This window comes from Passer montanus, unplaced genomic scaffold (assembly GCF_014805655.1).
Source record: "Passer montanus isolate IOZ18808 unplaced genomic scaffold, ASM1480565v1 scaffold112, whole genome shotgun sequence".
Taxonomy (NCBI): Eukaryota; Metazoa; Chordata; class Aves; order Passeriformes; family Passeridae; genus Passer; species Passer montanus.
This window is the reverse complement of record NW_024357836.1, coordinates 300,843-320,322: the sequence shown is the minus strand read 5'-3', so window position 1 is coordinate 320,322 and position 19,480 is coordinate 300,843. Positions and strand designations below refer to the sequence as shown.

General features: G+C 51.1%; 1 protein-coding gene across 2 annotated transcripts; it reads left to right on the top strand.

Annotated features, from left to right (window-relative positions):
- The first annotated feature begins 1,677 nt into the window (after nt 1-1,677).
- DPP9 (dipeptidyl peptidase 9) lies at nt 1,678-19,376 on the top strand. Of its 2 annotated transcripts, XM_039733644.1 has the most exons (20): nt 1,678-1,783; nt 4,209-4,462; nt 7,053-7,165; nt 7,857-8,030; nt 8,545-8,713; nt 8,881-8,994; nt 9,259-9,387; nt 9,883-9,944; nt 10,457-10,557; nt 11,903-12,080; nt 12,269-12,434; nt 12,516-12,595; nt 14,358-14,510; nt 14,660-14,795; nt 15,600-15,745; nt 16,228-16,374; nt 16,517-16,669; nt 17,192-17,334; nt 17,597-17,708; nt 18,073-19,376. In XM_039733644.1, the coding sequence occupies exons 1-20, from the start codon at nt 1,728-1,730 to the stop codon at nt 18,163-18,165; spliced, it is 2,679 nt and encodes an 892-aa protein (XP_039589578.1). In that variant the 5' UTR covers nt 1,678-1,727; the 3' UTR covers nt 18,166-19,376. The 2 variants fall into 2 exon arrangements, with proteins under 2 accessions (XP_039589578.1, XP_039589588.1); XM_039733654.1 differs by lacking the exons at nt 9,883-9,944; nt 11,903-12,080.
- The last annotated feature ends 104 nt before the right edge of the window (nt 19,377-19,480 follow it).

Sequence of the window (19,480 nt, the reverse complement as noted above, 5' to 3'; positions counted from 1 at the left end):
GGGCAGGGCGGGGTGCGGCCCGCGCCCGTGAGGGGCGGCCGGGCCGGGCGGGCTCCGCTCCGCGGGCCGCATCCCCGCTGCCCCGGCCTGGGGGTGCCCGGGGAGTGCGGGGCTCGCCCCTTCCGTGGGTTCTTTCCCCGCTGGCGGCCTCTCCGTGCCCCGGGGAGGCGTTTGCTGGCCGCAGGCCCGGCCCTGGCGGTGGTTTGCAGCTCGCTGCCCCCATAGGCTGCTCCTGGGTGGGGTGATGGGGGGCCCTGCCCTCGGAGGGGGGTCCCGAGTCCCCCCCGGCTGGGTGAGGGGCTGCTGGCTCCCCTCGCACGGGAAGGAGCAGGGAGGGAGATGGGGGCACAGGCTGCTCCATCGCCGCGGATTCCCCCTCTCCTGCTGTCCCGAATCCCGGCCTTTCCTCTGCACCAAGGGCAGAGCTCCCGGCGGGAGCTGCAGAGGGACACGGGCTGCTGGCAGCCTTGGCCAGAGCTCATCCCTCTCTGGGGAAATCTCCACCGGCTTATCCCACCCTCGGCTGCTTTAATTTTTGGAGATCTTAAAGCTCCTGGCCACCACGGGGACACGTTGTAAGGGCTCCTGTAGGTGACTCTGTTCCTGTGTTCTGTTGGCTCTTCCCGGATGATTCACGCTGGTTCCTGATCTCTTTTGTGTATTTTGCTCAGTTTTTTTTTTTTTTCCTGGTGCAAGATTTTTCTGTTCCTTCCCCGTGTGAAATGCGTGCTCTGCGCTGGGTGCAAAGAGGGTTAAGATGTTCCTCATAGTCATTAAAACCACAGAGCAGCCGAGCCTGGCAGGACCTGGGGAGGTCTCTGGTCCAAGCCCTGCTCCAGGCAGGCTCAGCTGGGAGATCAGACCAGGTTACTCAGCATTCCTGAGCATCGCTCCCGCTGCCCTTCCTGCCTGCATCCAAAACTGCCCTTAGACTGCTGAACGCTGCTGCTTCCTCCCTCTCTGCTCCCCTCTGCAGCAGAGGAGTTTCTTTGTGAGCCTTTGTCTCTCCTGGTCCCCTGTGAGTGCGCTTTGGGTGGAGAAATGGCTCTTTGGTGAGGGCAGCAGCCTTGACAAAAGGCAGTGGTGGGTCTTGAGTGTGTCTGTGATTCAGAGCTAAAGACCTTTGTACTGGGGAGACAGGAGAGCAGTGAAGCACCTTCCTGTGCTCCTGGAGAGCAGGTTGGTGTGGGCAGCCAGGGTTCCTCGTGGCAGCAGGCTGAGGCACGGGGAAGCAGCATTCAGGCTTGGAAGATAAATGTGCTTTTTATGTCCCAGGTGGGACTGTGACCCTCTGGCTGGCTCCTTATGGTGTGTCCTTTGTTTGACTCTTCCCTCTAATCGTATGGACCAGACCTCTGTTTTATCAGTTTTTAGTACCTGATACTTGCAAGAATTCCAGGATTTTGGGAAGGGGATGACAGAAAGGTTCAGTGCTCAAGATTCTTGGATTTTAAGAAGAATTTTCTGGGGAGGAACGAGGCACACCACACAGTTCACTGGGTCTTGTTCAGATGAAGTCTCTCACATTTATCAGGACTGTTCAAACCCAGGCTGTGCTGACAGAACAGATTTGGACCAAGGAATAAAACCCAAATATTTATTTGTGCCTCCCCGCTCAGCTGGAAATGTGACCTGTGGAGGATGCTTTTACCCAGCAGTTGTATGAAATCTCCTTTCTCCCCTCTTCCTCCCCAGTTTCCTGTCCTGCCCAGCTCTCTGAGTAGTTAATGCAGAAGATAAAGAGGGTTCGTCTGGAAAACGAGACTGCAGGAAGTTGGAGAAGGTATGTCCAGGCCCCGTGTGGCCTCTGTGTGCTGTGGGACAGAGCAGCAGCCACCTCTGCACCGAGGGAGGCTTCTGAGAAATCCCATCTGTACAGTCCTGCCCGGGGAGCTCTGTGTCAGGATCTGTGAGTCAGGAAGTGACTCAGGCCAATAACTTGTTTCACTCACTTCCAACATCGAGCTTTGCAGTTTTTTCTGGCTTCTCATTTCCCACCTGTGCTTGTTGTCCCCTCCAGACTAACACCTTCCCCCAGAGGAGGGCTTGGTGGCTCACCCACCTCACCTGACAGGGCACAGATGGCATTAAAAGACCCCCAAGGGGCAGCTGCATGTTTTTGGGAGTGGAAAGAGCAGTGTTGCAGCTCTGAGTCATCTCAGTCCCTGCCTCAGCATGGGGCAGAAGGGACAGGGCTTCTCCAGCAAGGTGGAAATCTTCTGTGTGCTATTGCTGCCTGTCTTAAGGTGGTTAATAACTGGTGTCTTGATCCAGCTCACGTTTGAGTAATGTAATCCCAAAATCTACTCTGAGATAAGTTACTGCATGTACTTATTTACTTATGTACACTGTGTTGCCAAATACTGCCTATGACTTTTTCCAGAGGTGGATGTAGTGACAGAGGCAGAAATCTGAGTTTCCTTTTACTCTGTATCATGCCAGGACCTAAATTTTAGAAGTTTTTTTTTCCCTTCTAGTGGGAGGTATCCCTGCCCATGGCAGGGGTTTGGAATTAGATGATCATTAAGGTTGCTTCCAGTTCAAACCATTCTGTGATTTTGTGAGAGTCCACCAAGCTCCAGTGGTAATTCCAACACTCCCACCTCAGCTTGTGTGGTGGCTGCTTTGCTTATCCACTTCCCCACTCCATTCTGTGTCCAAATCACCAGGATGAGAGCAGTGCCAAGCTTAGAGCTGTGCTGTTCACATGCTAAAATCATGGCAGTATATTTTGGAAGGGACTCCAGGCTCCAGTTCAGCTGGGGACAGGTACCAGCATCACATTTGTGGACTCATTTTAAAGGTTAAACTTTCACTTGTGGGGAGCCAGCCTGGTTGAGTGAGATGGATTCATCAGCTGGGTGAGAGTTACCCAAGGGCCAGGCTTTGTGAGCTAAAGCCAGAGTGTTTAACTGGCTGAGTTGACCTGCAGTGGGATGGGGTTGGGAGAATTGCACTCAGTTTATGGATTTTCATGGTCTTTCTGTCATGTGCTTCTGACAGGCAGCACTTCTGCCTTCAGCTGTGATTTTAGCTGCTGCAGTGGAGAGCCTGGCTACAGGCAGAGGCCACAGACACACAGTCTTAAAACATCCCACATCTCTTTTGTGGTTTCTCTTGGGCTTCCTGCCTGCCTTTGATTGGAAAATGCTCCTCTTTATCCATTTTTAAGCTGTGGATTTACTGCTGGGCAGAAGGTACCAGGAGTACCTACAGAATTATTTTAGGAGCTTTCTTGTGTTACTTTTGGTACATTTTGTACAATTTTGGGACTTAGGAGTCTGAGGAGATGTTACATTTTCAGCCCTTGCACAAGGCTGATTCTGTCTCCTTGGAGCAAAATTATCCAGCCTAATTTTGTCCAATAAACTGAAGTTCTTCTGAAATTCTCTGTAATGTTCTTTCAGGTACCTCCAAAACCCCTCAAATGTCCTCTTGGAGGGACATCCTCCTTCTCAAGTGGGGTGTCAGAAACAGGTTTCCCTAGTCCTCAGTTCATTCCTGCTTTGCAGTGGATGACATCACTGACCTTGGGCAAGTCTGTGGGTCCACCTCGCCTCAAATTAACATTTGTGTTAATGTGGAGGCGGTTCTTGTCCTCTCCTTCCACACCTGCTCACTTGGAAATCTCTGAGGAATGTGTGCCACATTTCTCAGGATACAACCAGCGTCTGCTCCTGCTGCCTTTGCTCTCTTAGCAAAGCAGTTGCACTTTTTTTCCCTGATTTCCCATCTCTCTTGCATCATTCCAGGCCTCAGTGTCTCCTTAGGTAAGAGAATTGCTGTGCTTGCCTCTGAACCTCTCTCCCCAAGAGAAGGGCAGGTTTTCCTTTGGGATAGGAATGGATTCCACTTCTGTGGTCTCACAGGGCAGGAGTTTTTGTGCCTTTGTGATAGGTCATAGCTTTGATGACATATCCATCCGAATTCCTGGAGTGGTTTTCCTTTGAGTCAAGCTGCTTGTTGTCTGCACCAGAATCTGCTGCTTGAGCTTCCTTTAACAGCTTCTTCCAGAGCCAGCCCTGGGAGAGGGAGTTCTCCGAGGTCAATATCTTCATTTACGAGATTCCGTATGGGATGGGAGATGGACATTTCCTTTCAATGTGTTTAAAATGGAATCCTTGAGTGCAGAGAATCCCAGGATCTGTAGTTTAAGGAGCACCTGCTTGATTTTAAGGCTCAATTCTCTCCCTCTACTCCTCCCTCAGTTTTTTGCCCAGTTCTGAAGGGGAAGCGAGGATGACTGCAGTGGACACGCTCTCAGACAGCTCCGAAGTGGTCGAGATGGAGGATGTGCCTTCCCAATTCCAGGTGCAAAAGCATTCTTGGGATGGGCTGCGTGACATTATTCACAGCAGCAGGAAGTACTCGGGCATGATAGTGAACAAAGCTCCCCATGATTTCCAGTTTGTCCGGAAAACAGAGGAGTCCAGCCCGCACTCTCACCGCCTCTATTACCTGGGTAAGCCTCGTGCCAGCATCCAGGGGAACGTGGGGCTCTTCCAAACCCAGCAGGCAAGGGAAGGGAAGGGTTGGGATGGGAGGGATCTCCCTCTGTGAGATTTGGGAACTGAGATTGGGGAACGTGGCTCAAGGGCTGCAGGACCTTCCGCAAAGCCTGGGGCTGGGCAGGGACTCAAACACAGAGATCAGCTGTGACAAGGGGAAGTGTTGGCCTGCCAGCACTTCTGTGTCCTGTCACGCAGGGGATGGGGCAAGACAAGGGACTACCTCGTGCCTCTGTAGCTTGGGAGAAATGGGATTTAGTTGCTTCATTAACCAGACTGACTTTCCAAGAAATTCGCTGTCAGTAATGACTAATTACATGTTGCAACATATTAATGGCAGGGTGGTGGTGTCTCCTGCTTTATTAGGTATCATGAAGGTAGATGTTTTCAAGAGCAGGGAAGAAAATTGAGGTGGGAATGAGCTGTTCCTGGCATTTGCAGGGAAATATCCCTCTCCTTCAGTGGGACTGAAAGCAGAATTCTGTGCTGTGCAGGTCCCTTGTTACAGATGGAGCACGATGCAATTAGTGACAGAGTTGTTGGATTTTAGTAACTGCATTATTTTGTGGCTGGTAACATGGGAAGCTTTATAGACTATAAAGAGTTTGTTGTGCTTTGGGGCATGAACTGATCATTACTGGGCCAGTACAAAAATTTGCCAGATGTGCAACTCTGTGCAGTTACTTCTGCCCTGAAGTGACCCTGCTGTTCTTCCTTCTTTTTCCAGGTTTTGAGTGTAGGTCACTGTAGGATGCTGAATTTGAGGGACTGATTTGTGTTGTCACCAAGCAGCTCCTGTGTGCCAGGATTTGATTTGTGTAGTTCTCATAAATTCTTGGGACACAAGTGCTGCTCTGAAGGGCAGGATCCAGAACTGGCATATTTTTCTTGTCAAGTCTGAGCAGTGAGGCTTGATTTAAAGCTGAATGTATTTCCACTTCACTTTGATACTGGTTTTGATCTAGATGATTAAAGAACTAAGTGGCTCATTTTAAATTTTTTTTAGTGTTCTGTTGTATGAAATGGCAACCAAACCAGCTACTGGGTGGTTAGTGTTCTGCCAGGGTGTGACTGTTCCAGGAGCCAGAACCAGGAATGAGGATACATGAGTGCCTTTTCCTTCCTTAAGGAATTGCACAGGCTTTAGAGCAGATTAATCCCTCAGCTAAGATCAGCATCAGCCAGGTAATCCCAGGGTACCTCTTCTCAGATGTCCCTAATGAAGGGTAAATGCTGATTTAAATGCTGATTCTTCTGCCATAATAAATGGACACTCCCAGGGATGGGGCAGCCACAGCGTCTCTGGGCAGCCTGTAAGTTCACAAGTGTTTAACTCAGTGTGCTGTTACTGCCCCAGCATGAAATAACATTTTAAAGTGTTTAAATAAAACTGAGGAGTGGATGGAGAGTCCTGATGAACTTTGCTGTAGGGTTGAATATTTCATTTGGAAGCAAAGTAAACTGTCTTTTGGGGAGGAAGGCCATATTTTCCTTGTAAATGCCAATTGATTGTAGTCAGCCTGAGGTCACTGGAGAAAGTTCTAACAGAAGGGGAAGGGAAGTCCAGGTCACAGTTGCCTGAGTGTCAGACATGTGTGTCCAGAGTCATTTGCTCCTCTCTGCAGTTTTTTCCTCTATGGCCATCCTCAATCATTCCTGGGCCATCCCCACAGAGTTTTGTGTTGTATCGTGGCAGATGCTGCTTATGTTAAACACCACATGCTCAGCACTTTGGTGTTCCTGGATCTCTGAGGATTAGATCTTCACATATTGCTCTGCTTCCTGAGCACTTATTAATATTTCAGTTTTAATTTGAAGTAACTACTGCTGGGTCAGCCAGCTCAGAAATCTCTCTGTTCTGCCCAGAACATGTGCAGAGTAGGCAGTATCAGGGCACAGATCCCTGTGTGAATTTCTGATCCAGGGAGTCTCTGCAGCATAAGTAGAGGGCAAGTTCGTGGTCTTTGTTTTTGTGGAAACTGTCAAAATCACACGTCAGGATATTTGATGGTTGTTTTGGAAGTTGGATGAAGGCCAGGAGCTCATTTGATAACCACAGTCAAAGGCTTATGTAAAATGACAAGGTCTTTTGACTCTGTAGGATACTGTTTCACATTTGAATGGGCTCTCTGGAACTTCCAGCCTTTTCCTTCCCCCCCTTGCATGCTGCTGCCTTGGCCTGAATCAGGTCCCTGTAGCAAATTTCTGTATGTGGAAAGTAATGTTGAGTCACCCATTCAGGGAGTGGTGCTCTTAGAGTGGATCTGGAGCATGGGAGGACAGGCACAGAGGGGAAAGCTGGACCCAAAACATTCTGGAGAGGTGGGGTAGTGTTAAATCTTGCTTAGGAAAATTCCAAACAAATCAATATCTGAGTGGTCTAGATGTTATTCTGGGATTGATCTGGGAGCTGCTTGGGAAGGAATGTGGGTGAAGGTCTCTGGGCAGCCCCAGCCCCTGTTTGCAGACTTGTGTTTGAATTTGCTCATGGGCCTCTTTGTCCTTATTCATCTTAAGTAGGATGATGCTTTTGTCCTCCCATAGGAATGCCATATGGTAGCAGAGAGAATTCCCTTCTTTACTCAGAGATTCCCAAAAAGGTACGGAAGGAGGCCTTGCTGCTCTTGTCCTGGAAACAGATGCTGGATCACTTTCAGGTAAGCCAGAGTGGGAAGAGCCTGGGGAAACTGGGTGATGCTGTGGTGGGGACATCTGTGTGGTGTCTGTCATCCTTCCTGCTTTTAAAAAGCTGGGAAAGTTGAGTTTAAGTTGCTGCTTCTGCCTTACACTGTTGTGAGTGCAGCAGGAAGGGAGGGAACTTTCCCCTCCCTGGTTTCAGTATCTTCATGTCCTTTGTCACTGACAGCACTGGAGGGTGTTGGTCTTTTCAGCCCTACTTAAAAAGTTCCTGGAACAGAATTTATCTCTCCTGACCCCATTTGGGCTGCAAGTTCTCTCCAGGGTAATTCAAGATCCCGGAAGAACTTTTGTTTGCAGTGTCTGACATGGAAACTGTTTGTGAAGGCTGCAGATAACGTCATTAAGTTAATTGGTTACATCTGATTTGCATAAGCAGAGCAAGCGCAGCTGTTCTCACTTCATGCTGAAGTGCCAACTGTAGAACTGAGAGATTCACAGCTCAGCCCTCCTGTAGAGGGAAATTTGGGGGGTGTGCAGGCGGTTTAGGCCTCCTGGACCCCACAGGTGTAGCCTGGAGTACAGGAATTGGGGACCTGTACCCTGACACTGCTCCCTGTTTGAGCTGAGGGTTGTGACAGGCTCAGAGCACTCCTGTGAGCATTGCTCTCCTTGCAAATCCTTTCAGATATTCCTTTCCTTCAATTCCAGGCAACCCCTCACCACGGGATGTATTCCAGAGAGGAGGAGCTCCTGAGGGAACGCAAGAGACTGGGTGTCTTTGGGATAACATCCTATGACTTCCACAGTGAGAGTGGCCTGTTCCTCTTCCAGGCCAGCAACAGCCTCTTCCATTGTCGAGATGGGGGCAAGAATGGGTTCATGGTGAGTTCAGGGATTTCATGGACTCACCTCAAAGGGGCTTGATGGTTTGGACTGGAGATGGCTGCACGTGGAATCCCAGGCTGGATTGGGGTGGAAGGGACCTTAAAGCCCATCCCAGTGTCACCCCCTACCGTGGCAGGGACACCTTCCACTATCCCAGGGTGCTCCAAGCCCCATCCAGCCTGGTGTTGAACACTGCCAGGGATCCAGGGGCAGCCACAGCTGCTCTGGGCTCCCCACCCTCACAGGAGGTTCTCCTGGAGCCTTTCATGCACTGCAAGGAGCTCTGAGGTCTTCTGCAGTGAACATTCCCAGCTCTCCCAGCCTGGCTCCAGAGGGGCTTCAGCCTTGGGGCATCTCTGTGGCTCCTCATCTCCACATCTTCACCCGTTTGGTTATGGTGGCTGCTCTTGTGCTGTCAGGGCCACATTTGCCATCATCCCCTGGGCTGTGCTGTGTCTCTGATTGAGGCTTTTCGTGGCACCCAGCTCTGTGTGTGTGTCTCTTGCCTCAGGTGTCTCCAATGAAGCCTCTGGAGATCAAGACTCAGTGCACAGGGCCACGGATGGATCCCAAAATCTGCCCTGCTGACCCAGCCTTCTTCTCCTTCATTAACAACAACGACCTGTGGGTGGCAAACATCGAGACGGGCGAGGAGAGGCGCATGACCTACTGCCATAAAGGTGTGGGGCTTCCTCCACCCCAGAGGGAATTCCTGCTGAGGAATCTGGCCTGCAATACCCACATTCCTGGCTCATTTCTTACAAGTGCATTTATCTTTTGGGTCAGCATTTTCCAAGGAGATGTAAAGGCAAAATGCCAATGCTGTGTCGCCTTTGTTCCTCTGCAGGCTTATCCAATGTTCTGGATGACCCCAAGTCTGCTGGAGTAGCCACTTTTGTCATTCAGGAGGAGTTTGATCGGTTCACGGGCTATTGGTGGTGTCCCACAGCGTCCACAGAAGGTCAGTCACTGTTCTGCTCATCAAATCCTGGCGCTGTGACTGCTGCCTCTGGCTGGGAATGAGCTTCTGAGCATGGTTTGCCTTTGGGCTGTTCCTGGGGAGATCACCTGAAGGAACAAAGCACTGAGGGGATTATAACTGTGGGGTGTTTGCAGGTGGTCACTAAGAGCTGGGGCTGAACAGGTGTTCCCTCTGCACCAGTGCTCCAGGCAAGCCAGGAACAGCAGGAAATGCTGTTGTAAACATTCCTGCTCTCTGTCCCAGGTTCAGAGGATTTGAAAACACTGCGGATCTTGTATGAGGAAGTGGATGAGTCAGAGGTGGAGATAATTCATGTTCCTTCACCTGCCTTGGAGGAGAGAAAAACAGATTCCTATCGGTACCCCAGGACAGGTGGGTGAAACACGTGGAGCTGCTGAGGCAGCTCTGCACTCCTGCTGGAATCAGCAGTGGAATTGGGGCTATAAACTTTGCATCATTAATCTGGGCACTTACTGGGATGTAGAAACAGGTTGTAAAAGTTAAGACCTAGTTGACTCTCCAATCCCAAAACCTGCTGCAAGAAAGGCTGAACTTGAAATCCCAGCCCTAAATGAAAGGATTGCTGAGGAAGTGGAATATATGTGGTGGCATATTGTGGAATACTTTTTGAATCCCATCTTTCCTCTCCCTCCTGGGAACACGCACAGCCAGCTAGGGAAGGCAAAGCAAACTGTTCCCATTCCCAGAATGACTCTGGTGTTTGCTCACATACATATTTGATATTTGTAAATTCACACAGCACCATTTCAGTAGGACCAGGGGCAGTTCTCCTTTAGAAGTTGTATTTTGTGTAACCACAGAATGTTCAGCTTGATCATTTGGTGTTTTTTCACTTCTTCTCTGCAGGCAGCAAAAACCCCAAGATTACATTGAAACTGGCAGAATTTAAAACAGACAGCAAGGGTAAGGTAAGTGATAACTCAGAAAGGGACATTGCACAGGAGGGTTTTTGAAGCTCCACAGAATTAAAACAAGGTCACAAAGAAATCCTAAATAGTGTTAGTCTGGGTTTTTTATTCTCTTGTAATAGCTGGATTTCTAATGTGTTTGTCCAAGAAACAGAAAGACTTCAAATGCTGACAAGAATCGTTCTGGGGGAGATTGAGCTGGGAATGTGGAGGGAAGGGGAAAGTGGGGCTTGCCTGGTGCACCATGCAGAGACAGGAGGGCTGGAGCCAGGTCTAATCTGAGGCTTCAGTCCCTGCCTGTGTCCTTTTCTGTGGCTGAATGCCAAAATCATTTTGCTTTGATGCCTGTTTTTCCCTTCCTGCTCTTTGTAGCAAGGCTTGCTTCTCCTGACCTGACCTTTGCTGATGCCAGTAGCTAAACTTCCTTGTTCTGCCATCTCCCTGAGCTTCCCTGGGAGAAGGTGATGAGCTCTGGTGCTCTGATTTGATGTTGGGCCTTGGTTTTGCTGCAGATTGTGTGTGCTCAGGACAAAGAGCTGGTGCAACCCTTTGCTGCCTTGTTTCCCACTGTGGAGTACATTGCCCGTGCTGGATGGACCCGGGATGGCAAATAGTAAGTCCATTTTCCTCCCAAAATAACTTTCCCAAGGGCTCCTCTGGTTGCAGACCCTCAACATGCTTCTGCTGTTCATGACCTGGTTTTAAAGCCCTGAGTGGCAGAAATGGCAAATGAATATTTGGCTTCTTCAGTGCTGTAACATCCTAAAAGTAGGAATGAAGCAGAGCAGAGTGACAGGCTGGGGTTTGTCAGAACCAGAGTTAAATGACATTGATACAGTAAGTGGGCAGTCCTGGGAGCTGAAGGTGTTTAACACAGGTACAGTGTGTTTCCTGCTGAAAATGGGGATGTTCTGTGGTCAGTTTTATCTTTGCTCGTTGGCACAGTTTGTCATCAAAGCCTGAGTCACAGGACAGGGGCAGGGTCTGTGGTGCCACATCCTTCATGCAGCATGTCCAAAGAGAAGGATTGCTCTGGGGCTGGCTATTGCTGCAAATGGGATACACAGTCTTGCCTGAAGAGTTACAGAATTCACCCCAATTTGATTGAAATTTTAAAGTTCTTAATTTTTCCCCCTCCCAAGCTTGGCTGTTAACTGGTGTGTGTGCGGATTAAGTTAAGGTGACTTGGCTGTCTTTGAAGGTGGCATTCTGTAACTCATCATTAATTTTCTGCTCTGGAAAGGAAATTTAGAGAGCTTTCCAGCAGGTAATCCCAGAGGTGATTGTGATGTTCTGCACCAGAGCTTATCTAAATGTGCTGAATATCTCAGTTCCTGAAATCCTGCGGTGCTGGGGGAGAACTGGCTCTTTTCAAATCTGTCTTTCATGATGAAACTCCCCTGGATGCACTCACAGGCCTTGGGGTGGCTGTGCTTTGCCATCTGTCATGCTGAGAGCCTGCAGTGCAGCAGCACTTCCAGGGACTCTCCTTGGAGGGGAGCAGGGCTGGGACTGAAGCAGCTCCTTCCCCTGGCACTCGTGTTGGGTCTGTGCCTCTCCCTGCCAGAACACGAGGAGGAGGCTGCAGACAGAGCTCTTGGAGGGTGATCACTTGAGCTGGAGCACAAACAGTGCTTCCTGCTGGAGGGGTGTCCAAGGAGGAGTTCCATTCTGGAGACAGGGCTGTGTTAGCAGTGCTCCCTTGGAACAGGCACTGGCAAATCTGTCAGACATCTCGCCTGAGCGATACCCCTGTGAAATACCAGAGCTGTCTGGCAGTACGTGTGTGTTGGCACAGCTTCCAGGGGATTAGAAAGCAGCAGTGATGAGAAAAGCTTTGCATTCAGATGCCCAAATCCTTTCTGGCAGCGGGGGGAAGAAAGGGATGCATGTTCTGAGTGTTGGAAAGGGACCTCTATTCTGTGGTACTGACATTCACCTTCGACTTCTTTCCCCAGTGCCTGGGCTATGTTCCTAGACAGACCTCAGCAGAGGCTCCAGCTAGTCCTTCTGCCTCCAGCACTCTTTATTCCAGTCCCAGAAAATGAGGAGCAGCGTGCTGAATTTGCCAAAACTGTGCCAGAAAATGTCCAGCCATTTGTGATCTATGAAGAAACCACTGATGTGTGGATAAATGTAAGAGGCTCGGGGCTGGGAGGAGAGCACAGGCTGCCCCTTCCTCCCCTCAGTTAACCATTCTCATGTTGATTGGGTGTCCAGTTAAGTCCTTGCTATGGCAGCTTTGCTACTCAGTCCCAAATTTGGTGTTGAATCAGGGGTTTGATAAAGCAAATCACTCACAGGTTTCTCATCTTGTGTGGCAGGTCCATGACATCTTCTATCCTTTCATCCAGCCGGAGGGGGAGGAGGAAGAGCTCTGCTTTATCCGAGCCAACGAGTGCAAAACGGGGTTCTGTCACCTCTACAGGGTGACAGCAATCCTGAAGCCAGGCAGCCACGACTGGGTGCAGCCCTGTGTCCACAGTGAGGGTAAGGGCTGCAGCCCTGGGAGCTCCCCTCCTGCTGCCCTTTGGGGAGGGCAGTGATTTATGCTCGTGGTCTCTCTCGTAGATGATTTCAAATGTCCCATCAAGGAGGAGATTGCCCTGACTGGTGGGGAGTGGGAGGTGCTGGCGAGGCACGGATCCAAGGTAGGGGTTATTTTTATTCTCTTGCAGTGCTCAGCTCTGCATTGTCTGCCCCCAGTCCTGGCCTGAGTCCTCCCTTACGCTTGGGACCTGCTAGAACTGCTTAAGCTTCATTTTGTTGCTGTTTTTATTGCTGCCTCTGCTTTCCCCAGAAGTGCTGTAGGCCAGTGCACATGGATCTGATTGCCTTCTTAATCAGACTTCAGATTGCTCCTTAGGTAAATCCCAGGAGTGGGTCAGGCCATAAAAAAGGACACAAGTCTGAGGTTTAAGAACAACAAAGAACCATTTTGTGGAGAAGCTGGGGATTGCTGCCTTTGCTGAGGCATTTTAACTCCAATGAGTTCTTGCAATGTGGAGACGTGTCCTGGCACTCAGAGTGAACTCTTGGTCTGCAGCTGATCCCTCAACAGAGCCTTTAGGAACAAGGCAGCTGGGGAATAGAAAGCAATTTGGAATATGGAGAAGCTGTGTCTGTTGTCGCTTGCAGAACAGCCAGAAATGAATTTTTATTAATCTTGTAGAAACCTAGTTTCGTTTTTGCTTCAGGAATTAACTCTGACTCTGATCTTTAACACTCCCAGGTGATTCTGTCAAAATAAAGACCTTGTCTGTTCATTTCCAATTAATCTGGATTTTCACTTCTCGCTTTTTAAAAGACCAACAGCTCCAAGCCTTTGGTTTCTGCTGCTTTTCCTCAATCTGCAATTAACCTGCTGTCCCTCCCCATGTGGATTCTCGCTGTACATGCTGTTGATTTTGGCCACAGCTCTTCCCTGCATGTGTTATAGCTAAAATTGTGTTAGCAGCAATTATTTTGATGCATTTGTTGCTCCACAGGGCTCTGCCTGGTTTTCCTGGCCAATTGAGTTGGATGTTTTTCCCTTTGCTGTTCACAGGGGTCTTCAAACTGTGGGTTAGCCAGAAATAGCATTTGGAAACTGTAAGGTGGAAAAACAGTTCAGTTACTGTTGCTGGATCAATGCAGGATTTAAAAGCTGTCGCCTCTGTTCCTGCCTGACTGGGTGGTTTTTAGAAACAGCTTTATCTGGACAGTAAAACCTATTTTAATGTGTCCCAAAGTTTGGTGCTGAGAGCTGTTAGACTGGTCCTCCCACGAATGGGAATTCATTACCATGATGGCTGGAAAAAAGGTACCTGTACCTTTACAATCCTGGCTGTGGCAGGTGAGGGTTGGGCTCTTCTCCCAGGTAACAAGGGGCAGGAGCAGAGGAAGCAGCCTCACGTTGCTCCAGGGGGATTTAGGTTGGAGATGGAGGAAATGGCTTCACTGGAAAGGCGATCAGGCACTGGGACAGGCTGTCCAGGGCAGTGGGGAGTCACCACCCCAGAAGTGGTCAGGAGGGTGTGGATGTGGCACATGGGGATGTGGGTTAGTGGTGAACACAGTGCTGCTGGGTTCATGGCTGATCTTGGAGAGGTTTTTTGATTTTCTGAATGATTCCATGGTTCTGTAAGATATCATATAAGCACAGAATTTTCCTTGTTAAGAGGATGGCTTTCTGTTAACCTGCAGGGAACAAAGCCCAGCTTTTTATGCCCATTAATAGGCAAATGTTTTGAGTCTTTAACAAAAGGGCTGAGGACTGCTGTCTGTCACTGCATTGTGTTGTCTGCAGTTCTCCCAAGTGCTGTGTGTGTTCTCTGGCCCCTGAGCAGCCCTGTCACGGTCTGTGTGTGTTCTGGGCTGGCAGGGGAGCAGAGCTCGTCCCTGCCTGTCCCTGAGGCCTCTCTCCTGGCACAGATCTGGGTCAACGAGGCCACCAAGCTGGTGTATTTCCAAGGCACGAAGGACACCCCGCTGGAGCACCACCTCTACGTGGTCAGCTACGAGTCTCCCGGGGAGATCGTGCGCCTCACCACTCCAGGCTTCTCCCACAGCTGCTCCATGAGCCAGGTTGGTTGTTCCTTGGATTCCCATCTCCTGCCTGACAGGGATCCTAACTGGCAATGGCAATGACTCGTGCCAGTGATGAGTCCTGAGCGCTGCTTGAGACGTGGGCAGTGCAGGACCTCATCCCCTGACCCTCCTGTGTTCCCTGGCAGAACTTTGACATGTTCATCAGCCACTACAGCAGTGTGAGCACTCCTCCCTGTGTGCACATCTACAAGCTCAGCGGCTCTGACGACGACCCACTCCACAAGCAGCCCAAGTTTTGGGCCAGCATGATGGAGGCAGCCAGTAAGTCCTGGAGAATGGGCCAGTGGGGCCTCCCAGCAGCAGCCAAGAGTGATGGGGAGGGCAGGGGTCTGAGTACCTTCACTCTGAGGGAAGGTGAATCATGTTATCTTGTGGGAGAGATATTTCTCACTTGCCCAGGAAATGTTCTGTGGGTTTTGATGTGTTTCACACATGGAGCAAAAGTCCTGCTCCAGGGAGTACAGAGTTGACACACACACAAGGATGTGGTTTTACTGTGGAATCACTCAATGGTTTAGGTGAGAATGGGCATTAAAGTCCATCCTGTCTCATGCCCTGCCAGGGACAGGGACATCTTCCACTAGTCCAGGTTGCTCCAAGCCCTGTTCAATCTGGCCTTGAGCACTTCAAGGTGCTTTTTTATTTGTGATTTGTCTGAAGAGGGAAGGGACAAGTACCTGGGATACAGTGGCTGCTCCATTCTGCACTGCAGGTTTTAAAGGTTTAGGTACAGCTCACAGCAGCACCTGAACCCCTACTGCAAACACTTTGTCCCACCCTGTTGTTACCTTCTCCCACCCTGCTGTTGTGGTGCTGTGCCCCAGGGAGGGGCTCTGCTAAGCCTTGGCATGGTTTGGTGTAAAAGGAGCCCTGCTCAGGGTCAGCTTTGGACAGGGCTGGTTCAGGGGGTGGGAGCAGAGGCTGCTCAGCCCCTCAGCACTGTGTGTGACCCTCCTGCTGCAGGCTGTCCCCCAGACTACATCCTCCCAGAGATTCAGGGGGTTCAGGGGGTGGGAGCAGAGGCTGCTCAGCCCCTCAGCACTGTGTGTGACCCTCCTGCTGCAGGCTGTCCCCCAGACTACGTCCCCCCGGAGATCTTCCACTTCCGCACGCAGTCGGACGTGGAGCTCTATGGAATGGTCTACAAACCCCACGACGTGCAGCCTGGCAAGAAGCATCCCACGGTGCTCTTTGTGTATGGAGGCCCTCAGGTAAGAACCCAGGGGAATGCTGGGCTCAGGGCTGGGGCTGCTCTGTCATTCATGCATCAAGACTTTGGGTAGCAGAGAACACTGCCATGGAATCATGGAATGGTTTGGGTTACCTTAAAGCCCATCCAGTGCCACCTCTGCCATGGGCAGGGCCACCTTCCACTATCCTGGGTTGTTCAGAGATCCAGCCTGGCCTTGAACACATCCAGGGATGGGGCAGCCACAGCTTCTCTGGGAACCCTATGCCTGGGCTTCACCACCATTGCAACAAAAAACTTCCTCATAATATCCCATCTAAACCTCCTCCTTTTGTCCCTGTGTTTGACCTCTGCTTCAAACCTCAGAAGACTTTTCCAGCATGTGGTTTGATTTCTATGGCTCTGATAGCTCAGTGAGTGTCCAGCTCAGGACCCTCCACTGGCACAGGAAGGCACTGGAAGGCACCTCCTCAGCTCTGGAACTCTTCCTCCCTCCTTGTGCAGGTGCAGCTGGTGAACAACTCCTTCAAAGGCATCAAGTACCTGCGGCTGAACACGTTGGCATCCCTGGGCTATGCTGTGGTGGTGATTGATGGAAGGGGATCATGCCAGCGAGGCCTCAAATTTGAAGGGGCCCTGAAAAACCAAATGGTAACATCCTGCTTGTGCTGGGGAATCTCTGATCATTTGTCCTTCCTAAGGGTGGTGGCTGGTCATTTCCTGTGAGAGTGTTTGTGCCTCAAGTTTCTAAATTTATCAAGTCCACTAACATGAGTCTCCTTTTTGCCTTTAGGGTCAGGTGGAGATAGAGGACCAGGTGGAAGGTTTACATTATGTAGCAGAAAAATACGGGTTCATCGACTTGAGCCGGGTTGCCATCCACGGCTGGTCCTATGGGGGCTTTCTGTCCCTCATGGGGCTCATCTGTAAACCCAACGTCTTCAAGGTGAGCCTGCACGTGGGGCTGGCACCTTTGGGGCACTTGGCTCTTGCAGCTTCTGTCCTTCTTGGCAGCTGGAATTGGCCTTTTGGTTTATTTGGTGTGGAAATGCCCCACTGTCCTGCCTGCCTGGAGCTCCCAGCTCCAGTCCTGTGTCCTGCTGCAGCTCATCCTTGGTGGGGCTGGAGGAGGATTGCTCTGGGGTGGGCTTGGTCTGCCATACAGGCAGATGCTGATGTGCTACTCCCCATCCCAAGTGCCCAGCACAGTTTCTGGATCATTCACAACTCCTCCTTGCACAGGGGAGGCCTTCAGTGCTGATGTGCAGGAATTTTTCCCACTGTGACCACAAGAGGAACAGCAGGAGCAGGAATCTGGGTTGTGCGTGGGATTGCTGAAGGAGAATCCTGATCTGAGTGACAGCACAGCCCAGAGCCTTTCTGCTGCCTCTCCAGGAAGGCAGGGAACACTGAGGCTGTTGAGCGGGCAGTAATGGAGGCTGTGTGGTGGCACCTCTCTGTTTGACAGATTGCTATAGCAGGTGCCCCTGTCACCGTGTGGATGGCCTACGACACCGGCTACACCGAGCGCTACATGGACGTCCCCGAGAACAACCAGCAGGGCTACGAGGCTGGCTCGGTGGCACTGCACGTGGAAAAGCTTCCCAACGAGTGAGTACCTGCCCCAGACCTGCTCCTGCACCCCTGCTCAATCCCACAGGAATGGAAGGGTTCTGCACAGCACCCCCAGCCCCCTGCCAGGGAGGGCCTGAGGCCCGTGGCCATGGCCTGGCACTGCTCTTGCTTGGGTTTGGTTTGTCCAGCTGAAAGCTCTTTGCTCAGACCCTCTGCAGAGCTTTTATCTGGTGCCTCATTGTGTTTTCCATCTGGTTTCTCATCCTGTTTCTCTCCTTATCTCTCACCCCATGTCCAGGCCAAATCGTTTGCTGATCCTCCATGGCTTTTTGGATGAAAATGTGCACTTTTTTCACACCAACTTCCTGGTATCGCAGCTAATCCGGGCTGGAAAACCTTACCAGCTGCAGGTAGGAGGGACGGGAGTGGGGAGGGAAGGTCCCTGCTGTGTATTCTGGGGATGGGAGGGAGGCAGATCCCCCACATCCTGCTGTGATGCTGGGGCTGGTGAACGCCTCGCTGGGCTGAGGAGGCCGGGAGGTGGCACTGTGGCTGTTCCACGGCTGGCAGATGTGGCATGTGCAGGCAGGGCTGCTGCCCCGGGGCCTGGAACTTTCCTCCTCCACCAGCTGTTCTGTCCCACTTGGCAGGGCTGCTCCAGACCTTCCCTGGCACTTTTTTGTCCTGCTGGAGACTGGGTGGAGGGAGCAGGGCTGAGGGGAGGGAGTTCTGTGCCTGCTGAGTGACCGATGCCCCGTGTCTGCCCTGGCACAGATCTACCCCAACGAGAGACACAGTATTCGGTGCCCTGAGTCAGGAGAGCACTACGAAATCACGCTGCTGCACTTTCTACAAGAATACCTCTGAGAGCACGAGCCTCTGCAAACTGGACACTGACAGCTCACCTGCCCCGTGCCCTCCCGCTCCCCGGCAGCGTCCAACCCAGAGCACAAGGGGCTGAGTGCCCACGTCGGGCTGGGGATACTCCCAGGCCAGGGGGAAAAGCTGGAGGGCACCTTCCCTTTGGACAGTGCCACCTTCTCTCACTTTCCAAGCTGGAGGTCTGCCCCTGCTCGGCTGCTCGTCCTCCTCCTCTCCTCCAGCCTGGCTGTTCAATGCTTTTTTTGCTGCTACTCCCTCTCTCCTGGGAATCAATGGACAGTGGTCTGTGTCCCGAGGCTGAGGTTTGTGTCCATCTCTCTCTCCCCAATCCTTTTCCTCTTCCACTGCACCTGTGCAGTTCCCAAACTCTTCCCTGCAAGAGCTCAGTGCCTGTGTTGGAAACAGAAGAGCCGAATCAGAAGCTGCCTTAAGCCAGGAGTGTGAGGGAAGAGAACTACCTACTGCTCACCTGGGGATCTGCTCTGTGTCCTGGCCCTGCTGCCACACTGGAGCCCTGCGAGCTGAAGAGAGGTCTACAGAAGCATGCAACACTAGTATTTTTTTTTATATATATATCTATTTTCAAGTTTAAATTTGCAGAGCAGATGGAGGAAGTGGCTGGGGCTGGTTAACAGCACCCTCTGATCCTTCCTCTCATGGCCGCTCTCCCAGAGTTGTGCCAACAGGTAGCACTGGCAGCTGGCTACAGCCAGAGCCTCTCTCCAGAGCTCACAGCAGCATTTGGGTTTTTGCAACACAAGATGGATGATATTTATGCAAATCCTCCCTCCCTCCGTTCTCTGTGCCGCCTCCCGACCCCCCTGTCCTTCCCTGAGCTTTCCAATGTGCACTGAAATTGGCTGTGCTTCAGTTCTCTGCGGGTCAGTGACTGGTCCCCCTGCCCGTCTACTCAGCAATGCTCTCTCCTGGTTTTTATTTACCTGGGCAACAGGAACTGCAGTTCTGGGGAGGGGGATTGAGCAATCACACCTCAGGGGAGCACATCCCCCCCTCAAGCCAAGGGTTCTGCCAGGGGCAAAACGAAAACACAAACAAAACCCACCCAAATGAACCACGTTGACTTGCCCTGGAGTATTTTAAGTGCGTATTATGAAAAGAAAATATTTTTATGGATTCTTATTCTTTTATAATTATGAGTGTAAGATGTAGCGACTCATTAAAATATTGGAAAGAGACGTGGTGGCTGCTTTGGGGGGCAGGAGGAAGCAGCAGCTGCTGCCACAGCCAGAGCAGCTCTGCTGAAAGCCAAGTGCTCTGTTCTTTCTGTGCCGAGCAGTGG

Bases quoted from the DNA above. Each gene is read 5' to 3' on its own strand.
- DPP9 (XM_039733644.1), top strand. From the start codon at position 1,728: ATGCAGAAGATAAAGAGGGTTCGTCTGGAAAACGAGACTGCAGGAAGT. The intron at 9,388-9,882 runs GTGGGTGAAACA...TCTTCTCTGCAG, and splicing joins CTATCGGTACCCCAGGACAG to GCAGCAAAAACCCCAAGATT. The intron at 10,558-11,902 runs GTAAGTCCATTT...TTCTTTCCCCAG, and splicing joins TGGACCCGGGATGGCAAATA to TGCCTGGGCTATGTTCCTAG.